Source organism: Macrotis lagotis, chromosome 7 (assembly GCF_037893015.1).
Source record: "Macrotis lagotis isolate mMagLag1 chromosome 7, bilby.v1.9.chrom.fasta, whole genome shotgun sequence".
Taxonomy (NCBI): domain Eukaryota; kingdom Metazoa; phylum Chordata; class Mammalia; order Peramelemorphia; family Peramelidae; genus Macrotis; species Macrotis lagotis.
This window is the reverse complement of record NC_133664.1, coordinates 4,112,639-4,129,526: the sequence shown is the minus strand read 5'-3', so window position 1 is coordinate 4,129,526 and position 16,888 is coordinate 4,112,639. Positions and strand designations below refer to the sequence as shown.

The window sequence follows — 16,888 nt, the reverse complement described above, 5'->3', positions numbered from 1 at the left end:
AACTGGCAAGGAGATACCTTTAACTGGTTTTTTTTTTTGACAAGGCAATGGGGTTAAGTGACAAGGTCCAACAGCTAGGTAATTATTAAGTATTTGAGGCCAGATTTGAACTCAGCTCCTCCTGACTCCAGGGCCAGTGCTCTATCCACTGTGACACCTGGCTCCCCCGCTTTCAACTTACTTTTAAAGAAAAATCATTTTTTCCAATTCCATAAAAAAATTTAACATTCATTTTTTTTTAATTTTGAATTCCAAATCGACAGCCCCTTCATTCCCTCCTGATTGAGAAGTCAAGCAATTAGATATAGGTTATACATGTGCAGTCATGCAAAACACATCTCCACACCAGTCATGTGAAAGAAAATAAACAGCAACATTAAAAAGAAAAACTTATATAAAGGAAAAAGTAAAATAAACTGGAAGCTACCAAATAGTGCTCATTGCTATTAATGCCCACTGGTGATCTCCTAGAGGAACTAATTACTCTTTCCATTGAACTGAATTTGACTGAAGTCCTTCTTCTGTTACTGTTACATCACCCATCACAAAGTTGATTTAAAAGCAATAACTATGTACCTCACAGAGACTCGAGGTCTTATTTGGCTAGGATCTGCTGACCTAGCTACATGTTCATCCCCAGACCCCAGATTGGCAAAGTTGATTTTGTTTAATCCAACTTCAGACACTTGCACTTTACTCAGATGCTGGCTGTTACTCTGACCTGCTCAAGACTTTGGAGATCGGCCTCAGTCATATTGTGTGGGGCGGGGTTAGCTTTACAATTCTGTTGGCTATGGCAGATCTGTCTTCTACAACACACTTCAGGAGATTCAAATGGAGACAAAAACCATTGCATTGATATAATACACCCAGCCCCACATACCCATTTATGACACGAAGCTCTAAAATAATTGGGAAACTGTCACTCAAATGACTTGAGGTGTAGATTATTTTTGTAATCTCATCTTTTTTTTATTGTCTCCAAAAAGCAGCTATGATAACTTAAGAAATTCAATTTAATAAATCAGTCCATAAGGAACAGTCTTTTTAAGGTGCCACACCACATCTGAAAGTAAGCTAGGGATATAACAAACAATAGATTTGGCCTTAATGAAAGAACTGCTTTAATTAAATATGCTAATTAGGTAAAAAGACTCTTAGCTGAAAGCATGACCAGGTTCAAATGAAACAGCTTCTAATTTTAATATTATTACTACTGTTAATGGATGATCCCCAGAACCTGTCTTTGTGAATTGCCACATTTTCCAGAAACACAGGACCCAGAGTATGTAGGAAGCTGTGAATGTGTCAAAGACGTGCCCCCAGGCTGACATAACTGTTGTTGCACACCCAGCTGTACGGTCTCTGTGTCCTTAGGAGGAGAGGCAGGTATCAGTCAGGCTGTGACAGGCTGGCATGGGGCTTGTGCAACTGCAGACCCCCCTCTTCATAGTCTAGTGGTTCCCAAGGAAAAAGAAGGTGGCTTTTGTCATCCCCTCGCTCCTCCCCAAGGCGAGTGAGTGGCCTTGTCTTTCCACATCTTGGGGGGGGGGGGTCGTTCCCCTTTCCATGTCATATCCCTTCCTGGTGTATCCTCCTCCCTTTATCCTGCCATGATAAAAACTGTAAACTTCAGGTAAAGACTGGGAACCCTTTGGGTTCCACATAAGGTTCATTTCTCTTATAAAATAAATTTGGTTTTCACCTAGTCTCATGACATGATTGCCTGTTGTTAATACAAAAGGTAACCTTCATTGGTATGAATGATTCATCAAAAAGCCTTCTTTTTCAATGTTTAAATTCTCTGACATTTCAGCATTCACCAAATGCTTATTATCATGTACAAAGAAACTTTTGATTTTTATAACTCTCCCCCCAAAAAGAAAAGAGTCTCTGTAGTAAAGGAAGACCAAGGAGCAGGAGGAGCAGCAGCAGCAGCAGCAAGGACAAATCAGGGTTTCTTAAACACCTAAATCAGGTCCTTGCCCCAGGTGTCCAAAGAGAAGGCCCTGTTAGAGAAAGGGGGAGGGGGCAGATGGGTAACAGGGAGGTCCCGCGTGACTCTAAGAAGCCTCTCCTGCTCCTGCGGCCCTCATGAGGGCAGAAGCATTTATTCCAAGAAAAGACATCTTCCTGTTAAGGTTCCAGGGAATGGTCAGTTCCATATGGTCAGAGCTGCTTCCTCAGTGGATGCACCCTAGTTAGTTCCATGTTCTGCCCATCTCTGGACATCAGAAACCCACAAAGACTCTTGCAAACACAGACAAAGAACAGTGTATGTAGGACTGGAAATACACTATGTGAGAAAGGCACAGTCACAGAAGTGGGCACAGCCCCAGACTAATGTAGCTAACAAACATGAGGCAGGGGGACAGGAGGATGGAGAGAAAAAGGCAAAATAAAGGATGGCCCCAGTCCTCTAGGGGCTTCCACTGTACTAAAGGGATATGACACAAATCTCAGAAACTGAAGGACTCATCCTGTTGGGATGAAGGTAACAGATGTACAAAGTAAAGTGCCACTGATGTGTGGGGAGGGAAGGAAGAGGATGCCTCCACGTGGGCATTGTGGAGAAGGTGGAGTTTTTAAAAGGATAGGGATATTCTCAGAGGGCTAGGTAGGACTAAAATGTCAGAGAGAGTGATGCAGATTTTAGGAAAAGGAGATTTCCATGTCTAAGTCAATGGCCCAAGTACTACCAGAAATACTGATTATAAAAACTTATCATTACAGAACTGGTCGTTTCTTGAGATTTGGTATGCAGAATTAAAAAGAAAAAAATATAAGTGGAAAAAGAATGAATTATTTTTATCACCTTGCCATGAAAAATCCCTGCCTGGCATTTCAACTCATTCACCATCTAAGGAAAAACTGTGGGATCTGAGATCCTTCAATGATGCTGACTGCCACCCAACCCATGCCTTCTCATCAAGTGTTAATCTTGTCTTAAAACTGCCCAAAACCTGCCACAGCTAAAGCTGTGAAAGTCAGTCCACCTTGGGGCCAGAGAGGAGAGTAAAGGGGCTCCATAAGCAGCCTCACTCCTGGAAAATGTTTGGACTTGACAGATCATATCTGGAGGCCACCTTCACAGAAGTCATCTCTGACAATGACCTGTACTGGTCACTGCACTGTTAAAACCAAAAACAATATCACAAGTCCATGCAACTCAATTTATTACAAGAGAAAGGCCCATGGGGGAACTCCCTGAGTTACAAGGAAAAGGGGAAGCCAAAGGGGAGGAAAAAAGGACTAATCTATCTCTGAAGGGGAGAAGAAAGGCAATGGCAAAGCAGTATTCTTTTCCCTTGGAAATACTGGAACATCCTGCCATTTAAGCCTTTGAATCATCTGGTCTGGCACTTCCAAGTCAACCACAGGAGGGACTTGAAATTCAATAAATCCATGAGCTTCTTAGGGGTGAATTAATTAAATTTTCTATAGTTTTTTAAAGTTCTTTTACAAGGCAACGGGGTTAAATGACTTGCCCAAGGTCACACAGCTATGTTATTATTAAATGCCTGAGGCCAAATTTGAATTCAGGTCCACCTGACTCCAGGGCCAGTGCCCCTGAATTAATTAAATTTTGATCAAATATAGCAGGCTAAATTTTAAGTTCTGGCCCTTGGCAGAAAAAAGGTTTCTCACCCCTGTGCTAGACCATGAAGTCAGAATGGGCTATATTCTGAGAGTTTTTAATTGATATTATCTGAACCTTGTACTAGGCAATAAGAATACAAATGATTTTATTTTATGAATGAAGTTCATATCCTGGAGCTTTGATCTTAATGTCACAATTAATTTTCTGATAAAGATAATTGTATTTTTCTAGATGCAATATTATCACATCAGCAACAAATATATTTTGACCAATGTTTTCTGTGTTAATGCTGTCTCTATTCTGTTTCAGATATCTCTTCCTATTTTTCCTGCAATGGCAAGAATTTCTGCCATTGTGAAATAAAAGTAATGCCTGGGGCAATCTAATTCTACTCATCTCCACCAAGAATGACCACTAAGGTTTCTTCACTGCCAGTGTGATGGCTCCTGATTTCAGGTAGGCACTTGTTATCATGGTGAATTCCATGAATTCCAAAGATTCTGAACTTAGTGTCCTTGAACTTGGAACTTTTAATGCTCCAGTAATCAGTAATTTAGTAGAATTGATTTATAGTGTAATCTCATGAACCTTATCCTTTGCCCATGAAGACATTTTTCTGAGCAGTAGTCCAGAAGATTCACCAAACTGAACACCAAAGGAATCCAAGACACATTTAAAAAAAAGTGGAAAAACTGCTGCCCTTGGTCGTGTTTCTTTTAGTATTTTAATAAGAATGAATGCTAAATTCCATCATAAAACATTTTCTGCACTTCATGATTTAATCATGTGGGAATTGAGCTTTGTGATTGTACAATACACTACATAGAGCCAGCCTTGTCAAACAAATCCAGGCCCTGCTTGTTCATGGCAAATAATGTGTTTAATGCTTCAATGTGTGCTGTTGTTTCTTTGTTTTATATTTTACACTAATTAGGGGAAAGGGGCTAGAACTGTCTTTGTGGTGTAATCCTTGTGATGTTTTAAAACCCATAAGGAATTTGCTTAATAAAAGATACTGGGTACCATTTCATCTTTCTCCATTTTTATGAACACTCTATATAGCACAGAGATTATTTGTGCAAGGGTCAAAAGCATTAACCTGTTAATCCATCTGGGGTAGGTATCTTTGCGTGTGAGAATTTGTGTAGGATAATTCTCTGGTGACCCACTTTTCTACCTCCAAGAAGAAGTTACTTCCCATTTTTATCAATTTGGGTGAATTATGCTTTTGCAGATAAGTATCTAGTTGTTCTAATGTATCTAATTTTTCAGAATATAGCTGTGGGTAGCATTCCTCTTTAATACTCTTGATTAGGGGTGGCTAGGTGGCGTAGTGGATAAAGCACCGGCCTTGGAGTCAGGAGTACCTGGGTTCAAATCCGGTCTCAGACACTTAATAATTACCTAGCTGTGTGGCCTTGGGCAAGCCACTTAAGCCCATTTGCCTTGCAAAAACCTAAAAAAATAAAAATAAAAAAAAATAAAAATAAAAAAATACTGTTGATTCATTTTTCCAAATGAGCTTCTGGGTTTATCAATTCCAACTCAAACGTTCTTTCATTTTACATTTTATTTATTTCTGCTATGAACTTTATAATTACTTTTTTATGTTTTTTTCATACTACTAGTTTATTCCTTTTCTAGTGTCTTTAGATACAAGGCTAATTCTTTTTTTCAGCTGTCTCTCATTAATGGAAGCACTTAATATAAATTTGCCTTTACAGACTGTTAGGGCTGCAATGCATAAATTTATACATATGATATTGTTGTCTCTGTCACAAATATTACTATCATTTTTTAATTTCTTTTATATTTATTGTTACTAATTATTTTTTTCCATTTACACTTTTATCAGTTTTGCTGAGGTTACTGCAAATTCATTCTGAAGTTACTACATTGGGATCTGAAAAGGCAGCATACAGACTACCTGCCCTCTGACAGATATAAAGGGATTGAGTCCCTATAACTTAGCATGTGTTCAATAGTGAACATTTTGCAAGTACTTGAAAACAGTACATATTCTCTATTTCTTCCATTTCAATCTTCCATTGTACAATGAGCAATCACTCTGGGAGTTCTTTTGTTAGTCATCTAGTTTATATTTTCATAATGAAATACCAAAGTATTTGTTTCTTCCTCTAATTCCACTAACAATTCTTTCATGAATGTTATCATTACAATGTTTGTTGCATTCAATTTTTGAGGACTGGCATATATTTACTATTCATTTTTTCCTTAACACTAGGAAGTTAATGCCCTTGTCAGTCTCTTTCAATGTTTCCTAGGTTGAAATAAGGAGGATTATCAGATAACATTGCTGCCATTTTTTCTACTTGGAGGTGGCTGATCATGATAAGACAATTTATAATTTTAACTGCTTTACTTTTTTATTCAATGGTTGTTATTTTAAGCTTCCATATTAATTGGTGTTTATTCTTAATCCAATCTTTAACCCTTTCTCTTTTAATATAGGAGAATTCAGACCATTAAAATTTATCATTTTAATTAATAATTTTCTTATTGTTCTTGATGATGCCTAGAGATGAGAAATCAACCTTAACTAATTCATTTCTATTTCAACTATTAATGAAGCCAGTTTAGAGTTCTATCTTTAAATGACTTGAAAGGAGTGCTGTTGATGTTTGTGCAGTGAGTGATAAACATTCTATCATGTGAGCATCCCAACAAACATGTGTTACATGCAGCAGTATTTTTATCCACATTTTACAAATGAAAAAAATAGAGGCTCAGAAAGTTTTAATGACTTTTCCACAGCTATAAAAATGCTAAGTCTCAGAGATAGGATTGAAAAACAGATCTTTCTGAAAGAAAATCCAATACTCCATTAAATGTGCAAGAGGCTTCCTTAACAGCTGTCAGTAGGTTTGCCAGCTCCATTTGTTCATTTTAACGTTTCTTTTCTGGGTCCTTGTTAAATGCCTCTCTATCAGTTAAAGTTGTGTTATTTTGGGGGTTGGCTCCCTAGCCACTATATCACACTGCTTCTCATATCCAATGAAAGCATTTTATACATGTTTTAAAAAAATAAAACAAAAAGAGAAGAATTGAATGAATTAACTTTTAAATGCATTAAATACTGCTCCAGGGTCAGTGAGGTCAACCTGGTCACTTTGAGGAAAGGAAATGGAGTCCTGGGGTCAGATACCAATGAGAATGCCTCCAACTGCTCCTGCCACACACTCAGGGACTAGGCTAAGCTTACCTCCTCAGCTGCAGCCTCAGAAAGTAGACCCTCCTTCTGGGCACAGGTGACATGGAAATAGGCCCGGCACATTCCTGCATCACAACTGATGCACACTCCAGTTCTAGCAAAACGGGGATCTTCACAGAAGCTGCATTCCTATGGCGGACCCAAAGGAAAAATGTTCATTCTAAAACATGACAGTCTGTCACTCCCACCCCAGTCCAGCTGAAGTGAAATGGAGATATATGGACACAGGTTACCAAAAAGGATTATCCCACCCCAGGAAACTCCTGAGTGTCCTAGGAAATAGGGCTTCTCTATGGGCAAACCAAAAAAGGCCTAGGACAGAGGAATTTAGTCAATTAAAAGTAACAGAAATGTTGTTAGAACGATAGAGAAGAAGAGAGCCCTCCCTGAGGGGAAAGCGAGGTAGACACTTGCTGCCCAGGCCTTGAGTGAGAGAAGACAGACTGACAGGCACCAACATTCATAAGAGGAATAAGAACTGGACAGAGTCAGCAGTGCAGTAGAGCTGGACAGCTCTTCAGTTGGTCAGTAAGTATGTGTATAAAGAAAGGCAAACACAGCCCTGGTCTCCAAAAGCTCACAGACTTCAAGGTCTGAATGGGATAAAGTGGAATGACTCAAGAGTGGGAAGGTACCAGTGTTAAGAAAGGGACAGGAAGATAAGTAGTGCCCAGGGGAATGGGAAGTGTTCCAGATGTGCAGGACAGTCAGAGGAAAGCCATGCCATTGGGATGGATCAGCCAGGAGGTCATGCCACTGGACAACAAAATATTTTGGGGAAATGTGAGAAAATGGGGAAGGGTTTAGGTATAAAAAGATTGGGGGGGGGAGGAGAGGAGGGGAAGAATGACTCTGGATGAGTTAGGGACCCTCTGCAGTTTACTGAGTAGGGGAAGACATAGTCAAATCCAGACAGGAAAAAGTGGACTTCATAAAAAGATGGCCTGAGTTGGAGGGACAGCATGAGCTGCAGCCAGTGTTTTCAATGGCATTGGGAAACCCTAGGGGAAGAAAGGCTTATAATTTATAATTAATAAATTATAATAATTAATAAATAATTAATAATTAATAAATTATAATAATTAATAATTAATAAATTATAATATTGGATATAATAATGGATCACACAGCACTGGCGCTGACCAGAACAGTGCCGCCAGTCCAAAGGACTCTTGTGGGCAGGTATCAATGGGAGAGGGACTGATCTCCTATCTTTTGATCTCTTCAGGCCACCATTTCCCAAGGATGCTTTAATCTGGGGTGGGACCTGATCCCTGCTCTGGGTCTCTCCTTGCTGGGGCTACACTGCTGAAAGAGGGAAGGGCAGTTCTATGGGAAGGGTTTGGTGCCCTTGCCTCCCTGAAAGCAGCAGGTAGGAGAGGGTCCCAGGTCCCCAGAAGTTGGGGGCTGCATTCCTTACCCAAATTCCAGTCACTGGGAAGGCGGAAGGGAGGCCTTGGGCCAGGAAGGGTCTCCTGGAGCTGGGGTTATGAGAGGTTATGTAAGTCTCAAAGCCTGATGGTCCACCACAACAGTCCCAGGGAGAGAACAAGAGTCCTACCTCCCCATAGGCAGATGTGGGAACAACAACGGCTCTCCATTTCTCCCTTCTCCATTATCCTCCACAGTCTGCTCCCAGGAGGGGTCTCTGCCCCTAAGTTAGGTCAATACCTACTGTCACTTTCATGAGCATAAAGGAGGCTTTCCCTCCTCCCATCCTCCCTCCTAAGATCCTCTGGGGAAAGACTTAATGAACACTGGCTGACACTTAGATAATGATGAGGAGCTCAGCAGGTCTGGAAATTTCTCTTAGAATACAATTTGCGTGGCATAGTGGATAGAGCATTGGTCCTGGAGTCAGGAGGACCTGAATTCAAATCCGGCCTCAAACACTTAATAATTACCTAGCTTGGGCAAGACACTTAACCCCATTGCCTTGCAAAAAAAACCCTTTAAAAAAAGAATACAATTTGCAAACTTCCCATTAATGCTGTGGAAAAGTTCCCAGATGCTCTAAACATTAGGCTTCAAATGCCCTTGGGAATAGTCTGCTCCCCAAAGGAAAGCAGCTTCTGGCTAGCTCCCAAAGTCATGAAGAGTATTCCCTAAAATACTAAAATCCAAGACATCTGGGGAAAGGTGCTCCTGAGGAGACAAGAGTAACAAAACAGTCTTACCAAGAAAGAATCCCTCTCAATGGAAACAGGATGGCAGGAATGTAGCTTTAGAGCTGGAAAGGATTCAGAAGAAGCTGAAGCCCAAAAACCTCTGTAATGTGCCAAAGGCTACAGAGACAGGAAGATCTAAACCTAGGTATGTTCAGACTCCAAAGAAAGGAAGCCAAGAGTTGGGCAAGTGTTTTTGCAAAGCAGAGACTTGGCAGGTAGAGGAAGCATTCTAGGCAAAAGCAGAACTGCCAGATGGCCCAGCCCCATGGCCACCCTACACCCCAGCAACCTTCTCATTCTTCCTTCCTTTCCCCACCTCAACCATAGACTTGGTGAAAGGAAGAAAACCATGCTGGCTAGCAATGGGAGGGTTTTGATCCCTGTAGAAGAGACCTTTAGACTGTTCCATGTAAATGAGCACCTGCCTGTCCATCTGCCCCCAATGCTGTGGCCAGTGAGGTTTCTCTGTCTCCCTGGGCCTGGGGGCTCTTGACTGCATGCACACCAGAGACAAGGCTCAGCAGTCAGGCAGCAGCTTGTGGCTTATGACCATGCTTCCCATGGACAATTGCTGTTTAATAGGAAAATTCTTGAGGGCAGAGAATATGCTGATCACTGTGTTCTCAGGAGCTAAAGAAAACCTAACACATAATAAACATGTAATAAAAGTCTGGGGAACTAAATTCCCCCCCAAGCCTTCTGGAGGATAAACCCATCCATGACTTATGTTCATTATATCTGAAACTCTTTCACTGTGCTTTACAGAATGTCACAGAATGACTGACAAACTTCTAAGATTTAAATTACTCTCAAAAAGGACTAGATTGTTGGAATAGAAGAGTTTTATCTTACCTTGGCCCCATACTTGGAGTAATTCATTTCGGTGAGGGTCACTGGTCGCAGCTTGTCAATATCCCCAAAAGCCACGCCGGGGACGTAGAGGGCACAGACAATGTGGACCCACCTACAAGGGAGGACACAAAGACAAAGATCATCGACTAGCCTACTATGGGCCTGGAGCATCAGGATCCAAAAGGGCCCTAAGTCCTTTCCCTCCAGGAGCATGGACTCTATCCAAATGTGGGTTTCACCCACGTGATATTAATGATAACAAAGCTGGTAGCAGCTCCTAATATCAAAGTGGCTTCTACTCCCCTAGCGGGGCTCCGTGTGATCGGCAAGCATCCACACTCAACATGCAAGGTCAAGTCTATGCTCCTCCTGAGGACTCAGGCACACAAGGACTAGGGGATGTGGTGATGAGGTTCTCCAGAGAGGAAATTGTAGCATCTGGAGGTGAAGACAAATGGAGGAAAAGAGGGAACTGAGAGCGTTGTGGGAGAAAAAAGTGAGAAACAGTTCTGCAAGAGTCTCACAGTCATTTCAATACACTTCAGTTCCTATGTAATCCTCTGTATTTCATTTTATGCATTTAAAAACCTTCATTTTAAGAAGATGATCCATCACTTTGACCAGATCGTGATAAAAGACTAAGAAACCCTTTGGTTGAAGGACAAGTCTGAGGTCCTGCCTCACATCCATCAGAGTGGCAAAGCCAACAAGCTAACAAAAGGGGGAATGCCAAAAGTTGGAGGAACTCCAGGAAAAGAGACCCATTGAAGGACTTGGGCGGGGGGGGGGGGGGGGGTTGCATGCTTCTCTGGGTTTTAAATGCATAAAAAGAAATATAGAGGATTATAAAAGAACTGATACAGAGTGTATTGAGATAGCTGCAATACTGTAATACAGAACTGATGAACAGATCCCACTTCAGGATCCCTTTGGGATGTGGTGTTTACACAGGAGGTCAAGGGAAGGCCAGGGAGGAGGAATTCAGAGCATTGGAAAGCCATGGACAAAGAGCACCCATCAGCCATCACAACATCTCATCTATAGCCTAGTACCAGAGAAATGAATCAGACCTGCTGTTCTCCTCAGACTGGTATGTATCAAGGTCTGAGAGAAAGTGGTATGCCCAGTTGTCCTTGGACAGCTTAACTACAGGCCCCACTAGAACCATAATCCCATGGACTATCTGGTCATTCTCTCATCATGCTCACAAAGAAGACCTAAGCAAGAGCTGTTAAAAACTGTGAATGCCCAGGGGGAGGGCCCTGGGACCTTTTTCTCTTGACCTGAGAGAGCCCATCTTTCAAGCAGTCTCCTCTTCAGGGCAGCCTCGGCAGCTGGCAGTGAGCTAACCTTCCCTGGGATGGCACTGCACTTAATTCCAGTCTTGCAGTTTCTTATGCTAAGTCCAGGCCTAGCACTACGTCTGAATACAGCAGATACTTTCTAAACGCTTGCTGACTTATCACCGATGTCCCTCTTAAGAGTGATGAATCAGATTGTAAGAGGTTGGGAGCATAATTTTTAAAAATCTCTTCATATACATTCGATATTATAGGCATAGCCTTACCCAGCTCCATATAACATGGGCATGCATCTGTCTATAGAAGCTGGATCCTGATGGAGGAAATGGTACTGGCCACCCAAGACAATCATCTGCCAACTAGGCAACAATCATTGATTAGGCATGCAGGCACTGTGCAAATGGCTGGGGATGAAAATGACCCCCAAGGGGGAAGGCAATGTGGAAATACTTAGGTATACCTAAGACACATACAGAGGAGGTGGAGGTGATGTAAAAGGGGAAAACACCAACGGTCCTGACTTTTATCTCCTCTTGGATTGTGATTGTCTCTCATAACAGACCCTTCAAAGACTGTATTCAGGTGATGAGATGGTCACTACTATATGATATGGCTCCTAGAAGAGAAGGGAAGACTCTAAAAGCAGGGAGACTATTCAGGAGGCTTAGAATAAGAAGAATGGATAAAACTACTAAACATGCAGAAAACTAGATGATGATTAAAAAATGAAATTTAAGGAAGATAAATATTCACCCAAATAGAGTAGTCATTTCACAATACTCTGGAAGAATAAAAGTCAAGGGGCAGCTAGGTATCACAGTGGATTGGAGTCAGGAGGACCTGAGTTCAAATCTGACCTCAGATACTTAATGATTACCCAGCTATGTGACTTAACCCCATTGACTTAAATAAATAAAATTAAAAAAAAAGAATACAAGTCAAGATAGACCCCAAGCTAGCTGACAGATGTTGACCAAAGCTGTCAATCAAGAAACATGCATTCCAAACAAAAACACAAACAGGGAACCTCACGGTTTCCAAGATGTTGAACAAATACTCACCTGCTGTCACAAGGGGTAAAAGCAAAGGAGCCTACTACAAACTGGGATTAGGAGCTTCCAAAACCTCAGAGACCCACACCAATGGTACAAGATTCACCAAATGCCCCTCTTCCACTGATGACTGCAGGGGTCCAGAACACAACAGAGCTGCCTCATTCAGGGAAAGCCAGGGCAGTACAGAAGAAAGCAGCAGCATTCACTGCTACACAAGAAGCCAGTGCCGAGACTGCAACCGATACTTGTGGAGCAGTACCAGCAGAATGATGGTCTGCCTCAAGTGGGTCAAAAGAAGAAGCATGACTGGAGGCAGGAGGTGAACTCTGGCCTGAGGGGGGCCTTGGCATTCCAATGCCATCTCTAAAGTCTCAGGGTTAGGACCCACAGGAAGCTCCTCTTTTAGCCCAAAGTCCTTATCTATATAGTAATATTTCTCTCAGTTGTTATGAAGACCAAATGGGAAGACACCCTGAGGTTGTTCTCCAAGGGAACATTATGCTCCAAGGCAGATTAAACGAAGACAATCTAGAGCTTAGTAAATAAGGAGAACCTACAGGATTTGCTGAAGGTTCAGTTACTAGAGGCCCAAAGGACGATTTGAATCCAGATCTTTATGACTCTAACTCTGGCAGTTTTCAGTACCTCCACTAATCTCATCAATCTCATCACTCCTGGGATGGAAAAGTGAGCAAGATGAACAGTGAGGAGGCCCAGGATGCTACAAGGCAAAGAGACCATGTATGACTGCATTTAGAGAAACTGGAATGCAGAATCATATCCTCCTGCCCATCTGACAGCACAAAAGCCAGCCAGAGAGGCCTGTAAGCTGCAGACTTAGCAACTCTCTGCACTGGCCCTCTCAAAATGACCCCTAACCCAAAAGGGCAATGGGAAGACCCAGGGGAGATCCAATGAGGGATCCTGAGGCTAAAGATGCCATGCAGAGAAGACTCAGGGATGAGAAGGGGAAGTTAAGAAGTGGAGAGGCCAGCCCTAGATAGGAAAGAACAGAGGGACTCTTTCAAAGCAGGCATAGCCAAGTCCTGTAGGAAGGGTTTTGGGAAAGCACTCCAAGAGAGGTTTGGCACACCTACTTCCAACACAAGTTCTGCCATGGGAGGATCCAGTAAACAGGTACTAGCTGGTTCAGAAGAGACCTGAAATTGAGATAGCAATAGTACCCTCAAGTATATGACTTGAAACCTTGAAAAGAAATGTGTGGAAATGATTACTAATTTAACTTTGGGATGATCGCATCCTTCAGTCACATTCAATCCAGAAGATCCTCAAAGGAGCTGTTAAGAAAGTTAAACATAGTGCTCACATGCCCATGGTCTGGGTCTTGGGATGGCATTAATCACAAGCTACCGTAACCCTGGCAGGGAGGTTAGGAGTTCGAGAGGGTTACCTTCTGGCCCATATGCTGGACTTGAAAGGAATCAGACTGGGGCGGAGCCAAGATGGCGACACGAAGGGATCCAGTCTTAGGAGCTCTCTGATGAAACTCATAAACTAAGGACTCTAACTAAACTTTGGAGAGACAGAAGCCACAAAGGGACCCAATGAGGCAGTTCTCCTACTCAAGGTAACCTGGAAAAGAGCAGAAAGGCTCTGCTCCCCAGGTCGGACGGGTGGCCTGCCAGAGGGGTGGCCCCCAGAGCAAAAGAACTTCAGCCTTCCGGAGGCAGCCCCAGGGCGCTGGGAGCTTCGGCTCACAGCAGCAAGGAAGTCTCCTGAGCTGCACCCCGAGGAGCACCGGGCACAAAGTGGGGGAACAGCGGGGGGACCTCTGCCAGAGCAAGCAGTGGAGCCCAGCCCTCAGGGCACACAGGGAGCAGCTTGGTCTTTCTGAAGCCCAGACCTGGAAATAGAAGCAGGCAGCCAGTAAGCAGGAGCCCCCAGGGCATGAGCCCATTGTGCTGAGGGAGGGGAGTGAAGAGAGACTGCAGAGCTCTGTCCTCTGCCCCTGGAACAGGACTCTGGGGCTCTGACCACATTCAGATCCTGATTGAAGTCTAGGCCCCCCCCATAGAACAACAGGGCGCCCCCTCGGCCCCGTGGTAGAGGGGGGTGCTTATGGTCATTCACAGACCAGGAGGGAGGACAGAGCCTCACACACTGAGATGCTTGTGGGAGTGTTCCAAAAGCTCAGGAAGCACCCCAAAACCAGGCCCAGGCTGGGAAAATGAGCAAGCAAAGAAACAAGAGGAACACCATTGAGAAATATTTTGCAAATGAGCCCAAGAAGGATCAAAATACTCAGTCTGAAGATGAGGAAGCACAAGCTCCTGCATCTAAAGACTCCAAGAAAAACGGAAATTGGGCTCAGGCTATGACAGAGCTCAAAAAAGACTTTGAAAATCAAATGAGGGAGTTGGAAGAAAAACTGGGAAAAGAAAGGAGAGAGATGCAGGAAAAACATGAAAATGAAGTCAGCAGTTTAGTCAAGGAAATCCAAAAAAATGCTGAAGAAAATAGCATGCTAAAAACCAGCTTAGATCAAATGGACAAAACAGTTCAAACAGTTATTGAGGAGAAGAATGCTTTAAAAAGCAAAATTAGCCAGATGGAAAAAGAGATACGAAAACTCTGAGGAGAACAAATCCTTCAGACAAAGAATAGAATTCAGGGAGATTGATGAATTTACCAGAAATCAGGAATCAATACTTCAAAACCAAAAAAATGTGAAAGAAGAAAATGTGAAATATCTCATTCAAAAAAACAACTGATATGGAAAACAGACTTAGGAAAGATAATTTAAAAATTATTGGAATACCTGAAAGTCATGATCAGGAAAACAGCCTTGACATCATTTTCAAAGAATTACTACAGGAAAATTGCCCTGATATTCTAGAAGCAGAGGGCAAAATAGAAATGGAGAGAATTCACCAATACCCCAGAGAAAGAGATCCCAAAAAACCAACCCCCAGGAATATTATATCCAAGTTCCAGAACTCCCAAGTCAAAGAGAAAATATTACAAGCAGCCAGAAGGACACAGTTCAAATATCGTGGAGCTGCAGTCAGGATCACGCAAGACTAAGCAGCAACTACATTGGAAGCTCGTAGGGCTTGGAATACAATATACCGGAAGGCAAAAGAGCTTAGAATGCAGCCAAGAATGAACTACCCAGCAAGGCTGAATGTCCTCTTCCAGGGAAAAAGATGGACTTTCAATGAACCAGGGGAATTTCAAAGGTTCCTTTTGGAATGGCCAGAGCTGAACAGAAGGTTTGATCTTCAGATACAGGACTCAGGTGAAGCATGGAGATTGGAGGAGAAGGGGAAAATATGAGGGACTTAATGAGGATGAACTGCATGTACAGAAAAATGATACTGATAATATTCATATGAACCATCTCAGTTAATAGAGCAGGTAGAGGGAGCTTTTATAGTTGAAGCACAGGAGAAAGCTGAATTTGAAGATAAAATATGGTGTAAAAATGGAGTCAATAGGAAAAAAAGGGAAATGGAATGGGAGAAAGAAAAAGGAGAGGGGGAATAGTCCAAGATATTTCACATAGTAAGATTTTTTTTTATTACAATGAGCTATTGCAATGATATGGAAGGTGGGAGGCAAGGGGGAATGAGGGAAACTTTGCTCTCATCAGAGATGGCTAGGAGAGGAAACAGCATATATACTCAATGGGGTATAGACATCTGGAGTAAGAAGGAGGGGGGAGCAGGGGGAAGGGGTGGGGATGTGAATAAAGGAGGAGAGGATGGGGGGACAGTGGTCAGATGTAACACGTTTTCTTTTTTACTGCTTGCAAGGGGCTGGGATTGGAAGGCCTGCCCAGGACCATAGGGCCAGGTGGATTCTGGGCCTAAGGGGTGGTATGGGGGCTCAGGGCTTCTTGGCCCCAGGACCAGGGATCTGTATGCTGCTCCACTCTGCAACCCTACAGCAGAGTCAGAGTGAAAGGAGAGAGAAAATATAGTACATGGTAGTGGAGAAATAAGAAAGGAGGGAGTTGTGATCAGCAATGGCAACGTTGGAAAAATATGGAAGTAACTTTTGTGATGGACTTATCATAAAGAATGAGATCCACCCATGACAGAGTTGTTGGTGTTGGAACAAAGACTCAAGCACATTTTTTGTTATTATTATCTTGGGAAGGGTGCAGGGCAAGTGGGGCTGGGTGGCCTGCCTGGGGCCACATAGCAGCATGATCTTTGGGTGTCTGGGGCCGGATTTGGACCCGGGTGCTCCTGGCTCAAGGGCCAATGCTCTGTCACCCAGCCACTCCTACTATTATTACTATTTTATTTTATTTTGGTCTTTTTTTTTCTTCTTTTTGGTTTTTTCAGGACAGTGGGGATCTGGGGGCTTGCATGTCACATGGCTGGGTGATTATTGGGTTTACAAGGCTGGATATGGACTTGGGTGCTCATGGCTCCAGGGCTGGTGCTTCGTCCATTGCGCCACCTGGCCATACCTGCAATTATTACTATTATTTTTTTAATTTTAATTTTTTTCTCCCCCCTTTACTTTTTCGCCCAAGCAAGTCTATCTATATTCATGGGGGGAGGGGTATTTTGTTTACTTGTAAACAAGTATATTTTATTAATGTAAAAAAACACATTTGTACAAAATGAAAATAAAAAATAAATTAAAATTAAAAAAAGAAAAATAAAAATAAAAATAAATAAAAAAAAAGAAAGAAAGGAATCAGA

The 16,888-nt window shown here is 42.5% G+C and overlaps 1 protein-coding gene and 1 long non-coding RNA gene across 7 annotated transcripts in view; one reads left to right on the top strand and one right to left on the bottom strand.

The window, feature by feature from the left end:
• The window catches only part of PHF14 (PHD finger protein 14), a 258,656-nt gene that overhangs the window by 206,150 nt on the left and 35,618 nt on the right, over positions 1-16,888 (bottom strand). For all 6 annotated transcript variants that reach the window (XM_074195391.1, XM_074195390.1, XM_074195388.1 and 3 more), the window contains exons 6-7: positions 9,854-9,965; positions 6,825-6,962 (exon numbers count right to left, since the gene is read on the bottom strand). In XM_074195391.1, the coding sequence (XP_074051492.1) occupies positions 6,825-6,962; positions 9,854-9,965 (250 nt within the window). The remainder of the gene's footprint in view (positions 1-6,824; positions 6,963-9,853; positions 9,966-16,888) is intronic.
• Positions 1-16,888, top strand: part of LOC141494318 (uncharacterized) — a 39,206-nt gene that overhangs the window by 8,697 nt on the left and 13,621 nt on the right. Inside the window, exon 2 of the long non-coding RNA XR_012470400.1 lies at positions 3,911-4,057. This is a non-coding gene — a long non-coding RNA (uncharacterized LOC141494318). The remainder of the gene's footprint in view (positions 1-3,910; positions 4,058-16,888) is intronic.